A 19,114-nucleotide genomic window follows, 5' to 3' on the forward strand; every position below is an offset into this window, starting at 1 on the left:
ACGTGATCTGTAACACTTTCATAAAACATAAACACGTCCTGCTCATTTCACACATGCAAGACATGCATTCAAATTTGTGAGGGTAACACCTCATTCTTCAAAAAAAAAAAAAATGCAGAAAACTGCTAATTTCTAAGCCCTCCATTCACAGCTGAGGTTATCTGAAAAGCACGAGTAATGAGGCCTTAGACAGGAAATGCTATGCCCTGTCTCCAGCTGCGGGTACATTGGGGAAGTATTTTGGTTTCCTGGTAGCCGTCTCTAGGAAGCATTCCCAGAAGGTCCGGGGAGTATTCTGCGGAGAGGGACATGCTAGTTCCACCGGGCTTTGAACAACTTGGCAGGAAGCCTGGGACAGAGGAGACAACTCACTAAAGCAAGAAGAAGGCTAATGACCACACCAATGTCTCTAGGAGCTTCCGTTAAAATACAATTTTTCCCTTTCGTGCTTCTTAAAAACTGAACTCGATCAATAGTAGCAACAAAGAACAAGCAGATCCTCTTTGGTAAATGTTGTCAAAAATATCTCAAACTTCTATTCACTTCTAAACCTGAACTCACCCCTTTAAATGACAGAGCGTCTCTTTATTTCTCATGAATATTGTAATAACCTCGTACAAGACCGCTTCATGGAGTACTTCTACTGGTATTTGATCACAAAAGCTGGGCACAATTCCTTGTACTACAGAACCATTCACACACATTATTTATTTCCTACCTCAGTGAAGCTTTCAGAGGAAATGCCAGTGGTTTGGCTCTTTCTGAGAACTCTGGACCCATACATAATAACAATACTGCTATCATATTCTCAGCTTTTTAAAGCCTCATGACCATGAATTACATATTATTCCAGGGTGATACGGTCTTGCACTTTCCTCTATTATGATTTTAGAAAATGAAAAGCCTGACAAATCTGTAATTCTTACGTCACTGGTAAATGCACGCCAGTAGCCCAAAACCAGGCAGGCTATTTTTCTTCACAGTTTTAGGTCCTCAGGATCCTGAAACTAATTTTCTAATACTTTAGGCATTCTTTTGCCTTAGTTCTGATGACATGAAGTTTCTCCCACATTTACCCTGAACCTTTTTTTTTTCTTTTTTTAAAGAATGAAAAAAAGACCATGGCTATCATCTGTAAGTACTCAAGAAAGAACAAAATTTACTACTGGACCCAGAGTCGATGACACACTGAATGGTTTCTTAGCTGATCAACTGTTCTGAGCCTGCTCAGCACATCAGACCATTAAGCACTGATTCCACTGCTTATGGAAGGTGATTCTAAACCTGGGCGCAAAGCAAAGCCTTCACCCCAGCACCCCCGACCCAGAGTGCCGGGCACCAGCAAGCATCGCCGGGGCGCCACTCAAAACCGGGGCCAGGGGAGGCTCAGGACGGCCAGGCCGGCGGCTTCCACAGTGGGAAGGCTGCTTGGCTCCTCACTCCAGGGAGTGCAGGGAGGGTGTGTGTGTCTGCATGTGTGTGTGTGTGTGTGTGTGTCTGCGTGTGTCTGCATGTGTGTCTGCATGCGTGTGTGTGGGTGCGCGTCTGCATCTGCACTCCCAGGAGTGGGTGGGAAGCACAGGCCCCGGGCTCCCCCCAGATCTCTAGGACGTTCAAACCTGGGCCGCACAGGCTCTCCAGAGGTGCTGGGGGCGGTGACTTTCACTTCTCCTCCGTTTTACAAGGTGTGGCACCAAGCCTCTTACACTCAGTGCCCGCACAGCAATCGTGGTGGCCGCCTTGCCCTCCGGACGCACTCTGGGCAGACTTCACAGGCCTGAGCTTTTCTACCCTCCTGCCCACACCCGCCCCCTGCAGGTGGCGTGACCCCCCGCCCCCTTCACCGATGAGGCAGCCGAGCGCAGAGCAGACCACTGAGCCCAACCCAGCGAGGGCGTTAATCTTCTAGAGCCCGGGCCCGCCTGGTCATAAGAACTGCCTCGATCACGGCAAACCCCGAACCAGCGCCAGCAGCACAGCCAGCGGGTTTGCGACGGGCTCTGGAGCAGAGGCCGCGGCTGGGCAGGACCTGCAGACTTGACTTGCGCCCAAACTCAGGAAGGCGAGGAACCGAGCCTGGGACTCCAGTACCTTTCCCAGCTTGGCTCGCAGCCTCCTCGCCTCCATCCTTCTCTCCAGCGTTTCCACGTCCTCCTTGGTGCCATTGAGCACGATGACATCGTCCTCCTGGAAGGCAGCCCCACACTGAAGAGGACGAAAGAGAGAAGACGACAGATTCCGTCACCACGCGGAAAGCAGCTACCCTCAGACCCTCACTCTTAGCCCAACCACTGGTCCTCAAGCTCTTGGGAAATTCCTGTTGTTTCCCCGCCTGCACCTGGGCTTGGCCAGTTTTTGACCCCGAGCCCTGCTTGGGAAAGTTTCTGTGTACAGTTAGCATAGCAGGCCCGCCTGCCAGACTGGCCCTGGCTGGTGTCTAGGCACTTGGATTTCTGGAGGGCTCCTCCCACTTCCCAATTGTGTTGGGCTTCTTTGCTTACAGGCCTCCCCACTGGATCCGACCTCCAGGGGCCCCATGCAAAGACCCAAGCACAGGGTGGACGTTTAGGAAACGTCTGTGGAAGGAATCATTAGCAATACTTATGGAGCACCTACTGCTGGCTCATCTCAGGAGGACTGACTTAATAAGAGCCTGTGAGACTCACACACAGCTGAGCCAAGGCTAAAAGCGAGAGGCTGGGGGATCTCACATTCCAGACAGAGGTTTGCAACCTTGACCTTCCATCAGGACCTCCTGGGGGATCCCTGAGACCCACCGCCAGTTTCTGATTCAGGAGTTCTAGGGTGGGACCCGATAATTTGCATTTCTAATGTTTTCTCAGGTCATGCAGATACTGCCTGTGGGGGAACCAGGCTTTGAGAACCACTGTTTTAGAGTTTAGGAAGTTGGCCAATTAGGGTAAATGGGCTAAATCCCAGCAGGAAAGGGGAAGGACCATTCCGGAGGCACAGCCTGCATTTCAGCCCTTTCCTGGGCTGCAGCTGCCCACTGTCATGCCCACAGGGGTGCTGCATTTTCAATTGCTCCCTGGGGAGCCAGCCCTGCTGAGGACAGTGTTTGGGCCAGCATCCATTTCGGGGTTTGTTTCCCTCTTCCTGTGGGTTCTCCAGAGTCCCTCTGCCTAGACCTCGGCCTCAGTTACCGCATCTGTTAAATGGGGATAGACTGAACTCCCAGCATGATTGGGTTGAGGCAAGAATTAAGGGTAACGCCGTAGGGAATGGAGCCCAGAGCTGGGCACTGAACGCTCAACTATCACCAGTTTTGCATTTTCCTAACACAGATGGAGCTCCAAGTTCCAGCCCTCAGCATCGTGTCTCTAACTAGCTTCCCTAGGCAGAAGCATCGCATAACCTGAGTTCCTCATCCATGGATTCAACCAACTTCAGACAGAAAATATTTGGGAAGAAAAAATTTTCCAGAAAGTTCCAAAAAGCAACACTTGAATACTATATAAATAGTTGCCACTTACCACTGCAGGGCGCGGCAACTATTTACATAGACCAGCAACTATTTACGTAACATTTACACTGTATTTACAACTACTTACATAGCATTTACATTATATTAGGTATTATAAGTAACCTGAAGATGACTTAAAGTAAACGGGAAGATGGGTGTCGGTTATATGCAAACGCTACACCATTTTATATAAGGGGCTTGAGCATCTGCGGATTTCAGCATATGCGGGAGTCCTGGGCCAATCCCCCCAGCCCCCCAACCGATAGGGAGGGATGACAGTATGTGCTGCTGCATTTTCCTCGCTGGGAGCCGTGCCCCCTCGTGGAAGGGAGAAAGTGTAAGGAAGCCTCACGCGGACTCCTCTAGACTCTGCCTGGGTCCCTGCCCCGTACCATCTGAGGGCTACACAGCCCTGCTGGGTCACTGGACAAACCTGGGCCGTGAGGACGGCTGTATGCCGAGTCCACGCCCAGAATCTCTCTGATAGAAAACATTCTCAGCACAAGAAAAGCCACGCAACTGCTCTTTTTCTTGAAAGTAGCCACCGCTTTCCCAGCACCTCCTAACACACAGAGGAGCCGGCCACCGTCTGCTGACTCTCCTTGGCCGCTGCCTCAGCTGGGTTACTTACTGTGGCTCTGTGTCCAAAACCCACAGCTCTAGGTCAAAGTCGGCTCCTTTCTAAGGTGGTAAAGACCCACAAAGCCCGAGGTTGGTGCCACAGAGAGGAGCTCTGTGCATATAGAGGGGGCGTCTGGTACGGCGTCTGGCCAGGGCTGCCTCTGGAGGACAGAGATGCCGGGAGGCCAGGGGAGGGGAACAGCCCCCCTGCAGGGGAAGGCCACCTGGGAAGCCCCGGGCTGTGGGAGACTGGGGCAGAGCCTTCCCCTGGGGGCTGTCCTCCTTGGAGAGAGAAGGAAAAAGACTCTACAGGAACAGAATCAGGCGGTAGATAAGGCCCGGTGGGGCTTGGGGCTGGGGCTCTGGCGTCAGTAACCCTCCTCAGCGCATCTGCTCCCCTGCTCCGTCACAGCCCTCGTCCTCCTCCCCCGCGGGCTTTCTGCGCCTCTTTCCACCACTCTTGCTGCCCGGGTCTGACTGATCGTGCCAGCGGTCCGCAGCCTCCTTCCCTGCACACGATTGTTTAGTTGTCCACGTGTGACGGTGGGCCCTGTCTTGTACCCGAGTTGTAGTCCTAGAGTTGAATCAGCTGCTAATAACAACACTGAGCCGGGAACCTTGCACATTAAAACTTGAGATCTCGGGCTTCCCTGGTGGCGCAGTGGTTGAGAATCTGCCTGCCAAGGCAGGGGACACGGGTTCGAGCCCTGGTCTGGGAGGATCCCACATGCCGCGGAGCGGCTGGGCCCGTGAGCCACAACTACTGAGCCCGCGCGTCTGGGGCCTGTGCTCCGCAACGAGAGGCCGCGACAGTGAGAGGCCCGCGCACCGCGATGAATAGTGGCCCCCGCTTGCCGCAACTAGAGAAAGCCCTCGCACAGACACGAAGACCCAACACAGCTAAAAATAAAAAGAAATAAATTTATTAAAAAAAAAAAACTTGAGATCTCTTGCTCTTTGTCTCCAAAATTCAAAAAATCCACTAATACCAAACCCACCCCTCAAGGCCTCAACTGCCTGGACCTGAGCGGGCAGCCCCAGGGGACGGCAGCACGTGGCCCTCCCTCCAGCTACGGGCCCCTCACCTGTTCTGGGGTCACGCCTGACCTCACCAGGCTTCTGCTGGAACCCAGGGCCCTGCGTGGAGCGGCCCGTCCCTGGAGGCGAGTAAAACCAGGGCAGGAAGCAGGTTTCTGCCACGATGTCAGCTGCCAGACAGGGGCTCTCCTCCATGGACTAAAGGGCGGGGGGGCTTTAGAAAGGGAGGGGGGCTGCTGCAAAGGCACAGCGGCCCAAAGGGACTGACCCTCTCTTTGCTTATAAAAGTAACAGGTACACAAAATAGAAACACCCGTATTTCCCATTTTTCTATGTGTACTGTTCCCGTACAGGTGAAATCACATATTTATTTTCAGTTTTGCTTCCTTTTATTACTTGTACCTCAGATGTCCAAAAAAGGGGGGAAATGGCTAAATAAATCATAATACATTCCTAAAAAGGAAGCGTATATATTTTAGAGTTTTCGACAACACGGAATATGCTCATTATAGGTTAAAAGGAAAAGCAGACTAGAAGTTGTATATTCACATGACCTCTGGATGTTAATTTTTTTTTAATATTGAAAAAAAAGGCCAGTAGGAAAGTGCTGAAGGAAACAGAATTAAGAGTAATATGCTACTATATCTGTATATTTATATCACAGACAAATGGAATAGTGGTTTCTCAATCTTTGTTCTTACAAATAATAATTGTGATGAACAACTGATTACATGCATCTTTGACCCCCAAATTCCACTTCTGAGACTTGGTTGTTCTCTATCACAGAACCCTGTTTCCTGCATTCATGGCTTATGATAAATGAATGTATGCCTGTATGTGTGTACTGACTTTTAAAATAGGGCTTCCCTCTGTCACACTGTAAGCTCCAAATGGGAAGGTTTTGTCTTTATCTTTCATGGTTGTAGCTGAATCTTAAGCCCAGGGTCCTGCACACAGTGGATGCTCAGTAAATAATTGCTGAATGAAGGAATGAGAACATGACCTAAAGAAATATTTCAAACAAGGATGAAAGGGAGTGAAATTTTAAAGCCAAATAGCTCCCCTAGAAGGTCACATGAACTTTACACTCCTTACAACATGTGAGAATGCCCATCATACCACGTAAAGGAAGGAAAAAAAAACTTATGCTAATCTAAAAAGCAGAAGAAGACAGCTCCTTTTTGGCTTTGATTAAGAAACATAAAACACCCCACTGTATTCACAGCGCCTCTTTTGTAATTTACATGTCTACGCTCTATATCTGTTTTATTTATTAGGATTTTCATCTTTCAAAAATTTTAGTTGAATCACATCAGTATAAGGAGCTGATACAGGGCTTCCCTGGTGGCGCAGTGGTTAAGAATCTGCCTGCCAGTGCTGGGGACACAGGTTTGAGCCCTGGTCCGGGAAGACCCCACATGCCGTGGAGCAACTGGGCCAGTGCACCACAACTAGTGAAGCCCGCATGCCTAGAGCCTGTGCTCCGCAACAAGAGAAGCCACCACAATGAGAGGCCTGTGCACCGTAACGAAGAGTAGCCCCCGCTCACCGAAACTAGAGGAAGCCCGCGTGCAGCAACGAAGACCCAATGCAGCCAAAAATAAATAAATAAAAAAAAAAAAAAAAAAAGAAGCTGATACATTAAGCCTGTGTTTTTGTCCATTTATTACAACACTCCGTTCAGCATGGTTGGTTTTACTCTGTGTCTCCCTTAGAGCTATGGGAGTATAAAAGCTGCACGCAGGCAACTCTCCGCATCATTTTCTCAGGTTCTTCCACTGCTTTTGTCCAGGTTAAGCATGTGAGGTCCAGGTGAAATCCAGCGCCAGTCCTCTTCCCCTAGGGACGGGCCTGCCGGGCCAGTTCAGCAGCACTCACAGGACAATTTAAAACAAGCCCTCGGGGCTGGGGGCAGAGTTGGAGCCACACTTCGCCAGCTGGCAGGGTGGCCTTTCCTTTCCTGACTCTCGTCTGATAAAAGTAGTCTCTCAACTCACAGAATGTGAACAACTCCACGCAGACATATACAGGGTCTCCCCACTAAAAGGTTGCATGGATCTGTTTTTATATAAAAGGCATACATGTCACACATGCAGCAATGCTGCATCCCCTTCAGATTAAAGAGACTAGGTTCTACCTGCCTAGTTAAGAAATCTTTCTAGGGCAACGGCAACATCTGTTCTGCAAAAGAGCAACAGGTATCTCGAGTCACCGCAGCAGGGGAAGAAAAGCTGAACTCGGCTGACTAAATAAAGAGCTCAGGTGTCTGAACACCTGAGCGGGTGACAGTCTCTGCGGGGTGTGATTCACGTCTCTTGGCTTCACTATTCCCGACAGACACATCTGGGGTAAACCTAAAGAGAGGTCCAGTGAGCGGGAGGACCTTTTAAACCAGAAAAGGAAGGATGTTAGGAGGAAAAGTATCCATCGGAGGAGAATAACGAAAGGGAGTCGTTACTAACCATGCACAGACGGCCGCGGGAGGACGGGGCACGGCAGGGCGCACCTGCCTCCCTGAAGTCAGGCCTCTGGAGAGCCACGCTGAAGCACTCCGAATGCTACTTAGGAATCAAATGAGATTTTTAAATGACTTTTATTTATCCCTTTAATGAAAAAGTGTCCGATAAACAAACTTGGCCTCCTACTTTTAAAAACACTTAAAGAATTTGACCCAGGACTGCCAGGATTTCATCCAGCTTTCAGAATCCAACAGTTACCCTGCGCTGCCCTTCACCTGGGCTGGGTGTTTCCTGCTGTTTGTTTTGTAAGGCAGGGGGCCAGCCCCGAAGAAATTCGCAGGTTCTATTTTCCAACCCATGCGTCAGGATCAACAAGAATAAAATCCTCCAGGGATGAAAGGGTAACAAAACCTGCCAAGCAACTCTGTTCATGTGATTTCAGCCGGAGCCACAGCAAGAGAAGCAACTGAAGGAAAAAAAAAGCCAGGCTGGGTGCGGACACGGCCAGGACCTCTACCCCATATGCGAGCCTCTCTTGGTAAGTGCTTCGTTAACTATGCAGAGATCATGAATGGCACAGGCTGAGCAGGTCTTATTACTAAAATATGTTTTACTGTGCCTCCTCCATGGTTTTAAAATAGAACTATTGGAATATCAGTAATATTTTAAAATGCAGAAGTAGCAGGCATCTTTTCCTCTCAAAAAACAGTCCTCTAATAAAAACGTTGTTTTTGTTGTGACGGTTATAAATGGATATCCTAAAATGTAGTTTTCCCCTTCACATCAAAGTGGCTGAAGAAACGTATACACATTTTAGGAATAAGCATGTTGTGATTAAGACATCTATTTTACTGGACAGCTTTGACGGTCTGAATTCAAAATTAGTCTAACTACTATGATAAAGCTCAAATAGTTCAAGAAAAAACTGTTAACTTGTAAGGTGCTTTGGACATCATTCTGAGCCCAGAGACGACAAAAATAACACACAAAATTTTCATTGCTGCAGCTACAGTGACTTCTTTAGGACAAACATGCAGTAACTGGAGAGAGAACCAACATTCATGGTCTGAGGGTCTCACTGCTCCAGGACTGGCGGTAGCGCCCCACCCCGCTCAAGCACTGAGCACCGCCCCGGGCCAGGCTCAGCGGGAAACGCTCAGCCATCTGCCCCACACCCCTAGCCCGCAGTCCTCATGAGGCAGGTACTATCATACACCCCCATCTGCCGTCCAGAAAATAAAGACTAAATTGTTTAATCTGGTTAAGCTAATGTTAATACTCTAAAACAGTAATAGTCTATAGAATATATGGCAAAATATTACAAGTTCACCTTTAAAGATGCCCATTTTCTATTTACTAACAGGAATTACCTTTAAAAAAAAACACAAGGGACTTCCCTGGCGGCGCAGTGGTTAAGACTCTGCGCTCCCAATGCAGGGGGCCAGGGTTCGATCCCTGGTCAGGGAACTCGATCCCACATGCATGCCGCAGCTAAGAGTTCACATGCCACAACTAAGGAGCCGGTGAGCCACAACTAAGGAGCCTGCCTGCCGCAACTAAGACCCGGTGCAACCAAATTAAAAAAAAAACAAAAAACCCACAAAGTATAAAAGATTTAGCAAAATAATTAATTTATCCAGGATGTTGCCAACTCCCCCTGAAAAGCCTATATAACAAATTAAATCCCGTCATAACAAATTCAAAATGACTGCCCTTAAGTGTTCTAGTGGCAACACATAGTACCAGACCCATACTGCTGACTTCTGTTCTTGGCTGTTAAGGCCTGCAGTAGGGGCGGTGGGAGAGGGGCACTACAGATAAAGAAGGCAGAAAAGAAGAAGGAAAATATGCTCGCCGGCTCTCATAATTAGGATAGTAATGTATTTTGAAACAACTCCTTGGAAATATTTTATGCTTGGACAAAAACATAAATAAAAGGTAAAATAATTCCATTCTGAGAACTATAGCTGGAAATCATTTGTGATTTCTAGTACCACAAAAAGGAAAAAATTTTAACACCATCCTTAACCGTAACTTTGGTAGTTACTGCTACTGAAAGATATTCTACAAAATTCCTTGGATGTCATATGTCCTCAGTCAACTGAACGTGTAATCTTCAAAACATTATTCACTGTCTGGAAGCTATTTAATTCTACTGTACACTATACATATTTTAATGATGCTACTCACCAAAGGCTGCAGATATGAGGAACTAAAAGATTATCAAAATATATAAGGCCCAGGAAAGATCATTTAAGGAATGACACTATATGAAAAAAGCCTTAAAATGTTCTCTCACACACACAAAATAATAATTTTAGAAATCATTTGTGATTTCAGTAGTACATGAGGAAATAGAACACTGGAATGGTAAAATAATGGGTCTGGTTTGAACAAAGAACTTTTGTATCTGCTCCATGATATATAATGATAACTGCCACTCTTTCTAAAGTCTTTAAAATAAATAAATATTTAAACCTTTTGTGGAGGGAAAAAAATTGCTCAATAATCAGTAAGACTGCACTTTTTTTTAATGGGCTGCATGTTCCTCTCACTTGGAAAATATCACTTACATTTCTTGGAAATTAATTTAGTGATAAAAAGGCACATGTTTAACAATTACAGTTTCATTATGACTACAAAGGCTGATTTCACATCATAGAAACAAAACAACAACAAATCACCAAGAACCGAAATGTCTGCAAAGCTGAAAACGATGCTCACCACCATTTAAAAAGGAAAAACTGCCGGGCCCTAAAGAGCTGATTCCTGTGGGAATTTTCACATTATCCACCAGATGCAGGTTAAAGCCACAGCAAGAACTATGTAAATTCAGCAGCAGTGGAGTCTCCAAACGCTTCAGTACAAGGCTGTCCTGACTACCTGGAAAAGCTTGTACTGAAACAGTGAAAATAAAGCTGGTGACCCTTCCCACAACATGGCATTCTAGCCACACTGATTTCTAAATTTCAAAGTGAACCTGAGCCAAAAGGAAGATTTAACTGGGCAACTGTGAGCGCTGCGCTAACAGAACACGAGGCAGAAAGGCGGCAGATTAACCGTGACCAAGCTCCTGTGCCTGTCTCTCTATAAATAAGGGAGGGAAAGCATTTAGCCAACGTATTGCCCTGAAGGACAACGGACTACACATGGGACGTGTCTTCACTTAATTATCATAAAACACTGAAAATACCCAATCCCCTGGGCTCTGCATGGGGTATATATAGTCTGTCAGTGAAGTGGGGCTAACATTTCTGTGATGAGACCAGCATGTTTTACACTTTGACCATAAGCTTAAAAACAACAACCAAGACAACAAACCAAAAAAACGCCCAAACCCCCTTCCCATGCAAAAGCTAAACACAGGAGAAAATGTAACAAACTATGGTACGTGGTTTACCTTTCACCAAAATTCTTAACAGAGAAGCAGTTAAAAGCTTTATTTTCATTTCAAGAAGGTATTTCCATCCAACTGAATTTCTGTTTTTATGATACATGTTGTGTCTATTTTAGAGACCAGATATGAAATGTGTTAATTATAATGATGACTCTGTGCTTATAAAAGGTATTATGTAATTTATAAAAATGTCTGTAAAATTATGCCATAACGTTTTATGCTTGGGGCAATCAACATTTACCGAACCAGAATAAAACGTAACCTGACATATTTGGGCAGTGGTTGTTTTATTTTTGAAGCATGATGGGTAAAAAGAAACTATACAATGAAAATAAATACATTTTAAAAATCCACAATCAGCATTTACAGTTTTTATGGGCTCATAGTTTAAGAACACAGGATAACTCAAAATGCTGCCTTGTTAATGCTTTATCCAAAAGGCATTTGCAATAATGATGTGGAAAGGTAAGGGACTAATGTCAAATCTGAGATAAAACACTGGTCAAAAGTAAATGGGTTTTTAAAAACAGGAAGTAGGGGGACTTCCCTGGTGGTCCAGGGGTTAAGACTCCGCCTCCCAATGCAGGGGACGCGAGTTCGATCCCTGGTCGGGGAACTAAGATCCCACACGCTGTGGGGCAACTAAGCCTGCACGCTGCAACTACTGAGCACACGGGCTACAACAGAGAGCCCACGCGCCACAACTACAGAGCCCATGCACTCTGGAGCCCTCGTGCCACACCTAAGACCCAACACAGCCAAAAATAAAACAAATAAATATTTTTTAAAAAATAGGAAGTAAGAACAACCAATGATATGACTTTTTACAGAAACCTAGAGACAAAATTCATAAACAAGGGAAAAAACTACTAACAATATAGATATTTTACCTGATCAATTTTCTTCCCTAAATTCCAAAGGATGGTCTTTGCATGCCAAAAATAATTAATTAATTAAAATACTTATTCATGCATCTCTGTAGAGTTCAAGAGAGGAAACTAAATTATTATCAAATAATTTTATTAGATAAAGATATCTTGTTTTTAATCACTGAAGCCTTCTCTAAAAACAATTCATAAACTCATTTCAACAAGTTGAATTATGTGATCACAAAATTTCTCTTGATTTGTTGTTTTCTTTATTGGAAAGATATATTCTCATAACATGATACAGAATAATGGCATAAGATAAATTCTGAATAATGCAGAACAGGACAGTATCTATGTCCAAAATAAATATTTGAGATTTTTATCTGCCAAGATAAGGGCAATAACACATGAAAATACAGTCAATATCATTAGTCATCAGGGAAATGCAAAGTTAAACCAACCACAATGAATTACCACTACACACCTATTAGATTGGTTAAAGTTTTTTAAATTGACCATACCCGGTGTTGGTGAGGATGTACAGTAAATGGAGCTCTCATACACTGCTGGTGGGAATGTAAAATGGCACACCCACTTTGGAAAAAAACCTGGCAATTTCTTAAGAAGTTAAACATACACCTGTATGCGAGCCAGCCATTTCACTCTTAGGTATCTACCCCAGAGACACAAAAACATAGGTCTGCACAAAGACTTGTGCACAAATGCTTACAGCATCTTGTAATATCCTAAAACTAGAAACAACTTCAGTGTCCTTCAACAGATGAACAGATAAACAGATTGCGGCTCGTCCATTTGATGGAATACTGCTCATCAGCAATAAAAAGGGAAAAACGGTGATAAATGCAGTGACATGGATGAAATCTTAAAATCATTATCCTAAGTGAAAAAAAATCCAGGCAAAAAAGTACATACGTATAACTTTGCTTATATAAAACTGTAGAATATGCCAACTAGTCTACAGTGACAAGAGCATATGAGTGATTGCCCAGAGACAATGGTGTAAGGGGGATGGAGTAAAAGGGGCCCAAGAAAACTTTCAGGGGTAAAAGAAATGATTGTTATCATGACTGTGGTGACAGTTTCATGAGTATACACATATATAAAAACTGATCAAATTATACACTTTAAATACGTGTACGCCAATAGAGTTAGCAGGGGCGAGGGGGAATAGAGTTAACAACACCCTAAATTCTGCCTGTTGTTCTTTTAGGAAGCTTAGAGGAAAACATTTCAAACCATGGTAATAAGAAGGCGACTGGAGCTCAAAACATGAGCCAGCTGCGAGCCACAAAGCCAGGTCTTCTCGTGTGCGTAGCCATTTGCATCTTCATTTTTCTTTATTTAAGGAATCCAACTCCTGAGGAACCAGAGGAGGAACCCACCTACCCAGCAGTAGTGGAATGTGGCTTTTATCCAGATGAAGTGTGTTTGGCTTTGTTTGAAGGGAAAGAGGTGGCTCCCCAAATTGCAAAATTCTGTAAAAACCCTCATGGATCTGAAATACTTGCTCATTTACACAGACCAGGAAATTGTTCCAGGATATCCCAGGAGTTGCATTTCATAACCAGACCCCTGTCTGCAGAAGAGGGCACCTTCCCTTTGGCATACATTATAACTGTTCATAAGGAGCTGGCTATGCTTGTGCAGCTTCTCAGAGCTATTTATGTGCCTCAAAATGTTTACTGTATTCATGTTGATGAAAAGGCCCCCAAGAAGTATAAGACTGCTGTGCAATCCCTGGTTAATTGTTTTGAAAATATTTTTTTTTCATCAACGAGAGAGAAAATGGCTTACACTGGCTTTAGGAGACTACAGGCAGGTATTAATTGTATGAAAGATCTAGTCCATTCCAAATTTCAATGGAACTATGTCATTAATCTTTGTGGACAGAATTTTCCAATCAAAACTAACAGGGAAATCATACACTACATCAGAAGCAAATGGAATGATAAAAATATCACTCCTGGAGTAATCCAGCCACCAAACATTAAATCTAAGACAAGTCAAAGCCATCCCGAATTCACCCCTGAAGACGATATCTATGTATCTCCAAATGAAAGATTCAAAGATGAACCACCCCATAACTTAACAATTTATTTTGGAAGTGCTTACTATGTACTAACAAGGAAGTTTGTAGAGTTTGTACTAACAGACACCCGCGCAAAAGACATGCTTCGGTGGTCTAAAGACATCCACGGCCCAGAGCGACATTACTGGGTAACTCTGAACCGACTGAAAGGTAAGAACAATCCAGCAAAACAGTGTCTGTTCAGGCCAGAGGCAACAACAGGAGAAGTGTATCCTTAACTGAAGATTCTTTCTATTTCGGCTCTTTGGCTTGGTAAACAGCTCTACATTCTGTAAGACCGTCCACTTGGGTAGTCCAGGAGGGTCTTTGCTTTCAGGGATCTGAGGTTTGCTGAGAGAGGGCCACGTTCCCAAATCAGGCTGGCTGCTTTTGCCCCCTCTCCAGAAGGAAGCACCAGCATTGCGCGCCTCCTCAAATAGAGCCTTCTGAAAATTCTGAGCACAGATCTTTGGAAAGTTCTTCCTTTCTTCCTTCACTTATTAGATACTGCTGGATACCTACTAGTGCCAGGTATCGTGCTAGGGGCTCATTAAGAATGGAAAATATTAAAACTAGCAATTTTGTTTGTGACTAACATGATACTTCAGATAGGTTTTCTTAGAGGTAGAGGGAAATCTGATGCCCTCCTTTAAATGGGCCTATTTGCTCTTTCTGTAAAGCTGATTGGCTCTTATTGCGAATGTGGCTTCAAGCTTGAACAGCTAAGCGAATCAGTCAGTCCAGGCGACAGTGCAAACAATGAAATCCAGCAGAAATGGGTTAGGAGCTTTTTAAAACCTCTCATATCCACTGAAAATCCTTTCAAATCACTCCCAGAGAGCTGTTGCGGAGAAAACGCGATCCAGAGACCCAACATAACATGCTGTCAATACTAGGTGAGTTACTAGGGATGGAGGAAGGGATGAAAAGTGAAATCTAAGCACATAGACGCAATACGGGACCTCGCTCCACCCTGATACTACCACTGGTGCAGCACACAGCCCGCCCCCAGAAGCGTTAGCCTTTCATCAGATGAGAACATGCATTCTGAATGAGGCTGGGCTTTCCCTTCATCTGCTCACTGTATGCCTGCATGTCTTTTCCCTTAGATGCTCCAGGTTCCACCCCAAACACTGGCTGGGAAGGAAACGTTCGAGCCATTAAATGGAAAAACAAGGAGGGAACGGTTCATGATGGCTGCAAAGGTAAAAACAAAACCCAAGGGGGTTCCCTGGTGGCCTAGTGGTTAGGATTCTGGGCTTTCACTGCTGGGGCCTGGGTTCAATACCTGGTCTGGGAACTGAGATCCTGCAAGCCGCGCAGCATGGCCAAAACAAAAACAAAAACAAAACCCAAGCCACAAAACACCTTCAAATTTTATAAAAACTGTACAACTGCTGCCTCGAAAACAGTGGGAGAAGACTGACGGTCATGTTTACTGCAATCTGGAAGAATTAGTGATGATCCAACTAGCACGGTGTCAATTTTTTAAAAACTTTTCTTTTAATTATAATATCCAGACAGAGAAGTAGACAAATTCTAAGTATTTGAGCTGATAAATTTTCACAAAGTGAACACACAACAGGGCTGCAACTTTTAAAGTTTTCAGATAAAAACACACAAGCTATCTGGCTTTTCCCACCTGCTCCTAGAATTCAAACCCTAACAACATTCATTTAAAATGAGCTCTCTGTCTCCCTGGGTCTCTTTACGAGAACAGATGCCTGAATAGCACAGGTATATGCTCCTCGGTGGGGTCAGCCAGCTTCCCCCCATACTTCTTACGCAGTTCTTGCTGAAAAAAGGTCTCTTTGCTTTGCCCTCAGGGGCTTTTCCCTGAGGGACAGTGAATTCTTTTGCCCCTTTGTCTTGTGTGCCAGGGGCTTTAGTGACCAGGGCAGTACACGAAAGCCAGATCTGGGGTGGAGGAGACCATGTCTCTGTTCTGTGGAGTCTGGAAGAGAACTAGCTGGCTGCAGAGCAGCTCTCAGGCGCGTCGGTTCGGGGGAAACACCTCCGGAGTCGAAGAGCTAGAACGTGGCTCCCGGGAAGTTATCCGTGCCTCCTCTCTGGGGCTGGCTCTCCGCACCCCCGAACCCCCAGGCTGAGCAGACAGTCTCCGGGAGGAAACGGTGGATGACACACAATTCACAGCATGATACGGACGAGTCCAGTAGAAAGATGGCAAGTCCTCTGGTGTACTCCGGGGAAGAAAACAGAGCGTGCTCGACGTCTCTGGGGCCACAGCTGGTGGTGGACAGAGAACGCAGGAAGACTGGAGCAAAGCCGTGCGTGAAGGCGGCTCCGGCAGAGCACGTGCTCTCCAGGGATACCTGGGCCCTGCGCTGTCTGTCTACAAGCGGCTCCCTAACCACCACGGGAGCTACCGCAGAGATACATAACCTATTTTCACAAGGCATCTGGGTACAGTCCTCGGGTCTGAATACAGTATATCAGATAATGCAAAATAAACTAGGTTCGCCCAGTTTCCAAGCTGATTTAAAGACTGACCTAAAAGAAACAGGTTGTGGACAAACAAAAAATGGAAAATCTAATACCAGAACAGTTCAAAGACAAACAATTCCCGCTGCCACGTGCACAGCCATCCTCCTGACGGGTACCAGGTCCGAAGGACTGGAATAATTTTCTAGTATTTTTTAAAAGGTAGATATGATTCAGCTAGGGGGATAGTCACATAGAAAGAAGGTGACAGTTAAACGACAGGCTAACAAACAACCTTGGCCTTTCTTCAGACAGTAAGTGGCTCACTGTCATTACACACGGGTTGACAGGACTGGCGGATAAATGCTCAGAAAAGGAGAGGCTCCGATTCTTCCTGAAAAAGTGATTCACCAATGGTATATAAGATGTCATGAAGGGTTGTGGCTGTCAATGATAAAGTAATGATTCCAAATTCTTAGAGTAGCAAAATCTGAGTATTTTAATAATGTTTGCAAAAAAACCTAGTCACTGCGAGTCTTAACAAGAATCATTATTCCCTACAAGTAAACACTTCAGAAAGTTCTTGCCATCACTAGCTTCACTGTGCAAATGGTTCTACTAGCAAAGCAGTACAGGGCCAACCCCGGCCAGCATTCAGTCAGTTCCGACTTAGGCCAAGCACTGTCGTAGGGTCTGTGGTAAACCCTTCTGGAACCGGCTCTGGGCCTGCCGTCGATGCTCACAGCGATCTGCAGGTAGAAACTATCATTACGTACACTTTACGGACAAGGAACCCCAGACTCAGAGAAGTGAGGTCACTCCCAGAGTCACAGGACATGGCACAGGCAGTGGCAGAGCTGGGTCTCAAACCAGCTGCGGCTGCCTGATGCCACGCCACTGGGGGAGCATATGGCCCAGCTCTGCACACACTGCAGAGCCATCCCACTGCTATCAGCAACAAAGAGTTTGTTTATTTTTAATCACCAAAACAGCATTAACGCAATTCTGACAAAGTCCCATTTATTTGTGTTCCCTTCCAGTTCATACGTACATAAACTATAGAGTATGCAGTTACGATCAAGGTGCAGTTGATTCCTCTTTCACTATGTCCTAAGCTTTTCATACTATCTTCATATTTACACTTTCAACTGGTTAAATGTAATACTATTGAGATTCTGTGACACTGCACCAAGAGTCTATCAGTTAAAAAGATTCTGATGATGATAACAGCTTTCACGTATACAATGCTCACCATGGGCCAGTTCTAGGCCCTTCACTACACGAATGCACGCTTAGCAGGGAAAAGATCCCTTTTGATTTTTTTCAGTCTTACAAACAACACTGGACATTTCTGTGCATGCAGTTCCAACCCTTTTAAATAATATTTCCTTAAGATAGGTTTCTGGAAGTAGGATTACAGCATCAGCAGGGGGGAGAGAGCATGGCAGCACTGAGCAGAGAAAAGAGCAAGGTCTCCAAAATGAACAGAAATTTCCCTTACACGCAAACTGAGCACTCCTGCCTCTGCAAACTGAAGGTGATGACAGAAACGACCTCCCACTGTTGGTGGGAGGATTAAAATAGAGTAGGAAGAGTCAAGCACAGTGTCAGACCCATACGACATGCTACTGAGTTCACCTCGAAGGAGTCCAATCAGTATTCTACAGTATTCACCTAAAGTAGCCATTAAACATTTCAGAAATCACTAACCAAACGAACGAAAGCTTCCCTTCCATCATGAATTCAAAATTCAACATAAAAGCCCCTGTCAAAGTAATCATGGAAACCCCGTTTAATCTGCACTGGCATGAAGCAGAGAGGCCTTACAGATGACCTTAGAAGTGCGTCACTTTTCCACGTGGATGTAAACTGACGAGGAAACAAAGGCAGCTAAGTTTCTGTGTTCTCTTTGCAGGCCGCTATGTCCAGAACGCCTGTGGGTATGGACCAGGAGACTTGCCCTGGATCATTCAATCACCTTCTTTGTTTGCCAACGAATTTGACTCGACCGAGCCTCTTGGGGTCTCGTGCTTGGAGCGGTGGCACAGACTTAAAGTTCTAGGGCAGGCGGAGGTCCCTGTGGAACCACACTGGCATTTCCAACGGGAGAGTCATTTTAATATGAAATTGAACCGCTGAGCTGAAAGCTATAGAGAATGTTTGCTTTCTTACTGGTATAATTCTGTTTCCCTCACTTGAAATCAGAGAACATTCAACCAAAAAGAATGGGAAAATAATTCCTTGATACAAGTTAGTCCTGAAATGAGTTTAGAAACGTGCTACCAACAAGACTCTGCTATTGATTATAGGCCACTTTTACAGCTTTGAGAAAGAAATCACAAGAGAAAAAATAACTCAAAGTCCCACTGGTGACTGGCTAAGTGACCTGGAGGCTCGACTGCCTCACGTAACAGCTGCTGAAATCCAAGTCCCCCAAACACTTAGATCCAGGCTCAGGTTAGAATAAGAACATATCTTGTCTTAAAGATATACCACTGTGGATGAGATTCTAAAAAAGAACAAACTCCCACAGAAAATGGGAGAAAATATGCTTGTCTCTAACAGTCCTCTTTGGCTGGGAACAATGTAACTTTGTTCCGGAAATCCTAGAAAAACATGGACGAGTCTATTTCCTTTGGGTAAAATAAAATTCTGGAGTTGAAACACAACTTCCTACAAAGGCCGCCCTAGGTCCCTGCAGCCGTGCAGCTGTGA

General features: G+C 45.3%; 2 protein-coding genes across 3 annotated transcripts in view; one reads left to right on the forward strand and one right to left on the reverse strand.

Moving 5' to 3' along the window:
* RTF2 (replication termination factor 2) overlaps nucleotides 1-19,114 on the reverse strand; it is a 39,882-nt gene that overhangs the window by 2,207 nt on the left and 18,561 nt on the right. For both annotated transcript variants that reach the window (XM_061208285.1, XM_061208284.1), the window contains exon 6: nucleotides 2,092-2,205. In XM_061208285.1, coding sequence (XP_061064268.1) covers nucleotides 2,092-2,205 — 114 coding nt within the window. The remainder of the gene's footprint in view (nucleotides 1-2,091; nucleotides 2,206-19,114) is intronic.
* On the forward strand, nucleotides 7,983-18,538 carry LOC133103904 (beta-1,3-galactosyl-O-glycosyl-glycoprotein beta-1,6-N-acetylglucosaminyltransferase 7). Its single transcript, XM_061209504.1, has 4 exons — nucleotides 7,983-8,140; nucleotides 13,100-14,128; nucleotides 15,067-15,162; nucleotides 18,315-18,538. Exons 1-4 carry the CDS (start codon nucleotides 8,125-8,127, stop codon nucleotides 18,536-18,538), a joined length of 1,365 nt encoding a protein of 454 aa, XP_061065487.1. The 5' UTR covers nucleotides 7,983-8,124.

Source organism: Eubalaena glacialis, chromosome 13 (assembly GCF_028564815.1).
Source record: "Eubalaena glacialis isolate mEubGla1 chromosome 13, mEubGla1.1.hap2.+ XY, whole genome shotgun sequence".
NCBI lineage: Eukaryota > Metazoa > Chordata > Mammalia > Artiodactyla > Balaenidae > Eubalaena > Eubalaena glacialis.

Excerpts from the sequence above, each read along its gene's own strand:
- LOC133103904 (XM_061209504.1), top strand. Across the intron at positions 14,129-15,066 it reads AACTCTGAACCGACTGAAAG|ATGCTCCAGGTTCCACCCCA; the intron begins GTAAGAACAATC and ends CTTTTCCCTTAG. Across the intron at positions 15,163-18,314 it reads GGTTCATGATGGCTGCAAAG|GCCGCTATGTCCAGAACGCC; the intron begins GTAAAAACAAAA and ends TTCTCTTTGCAG.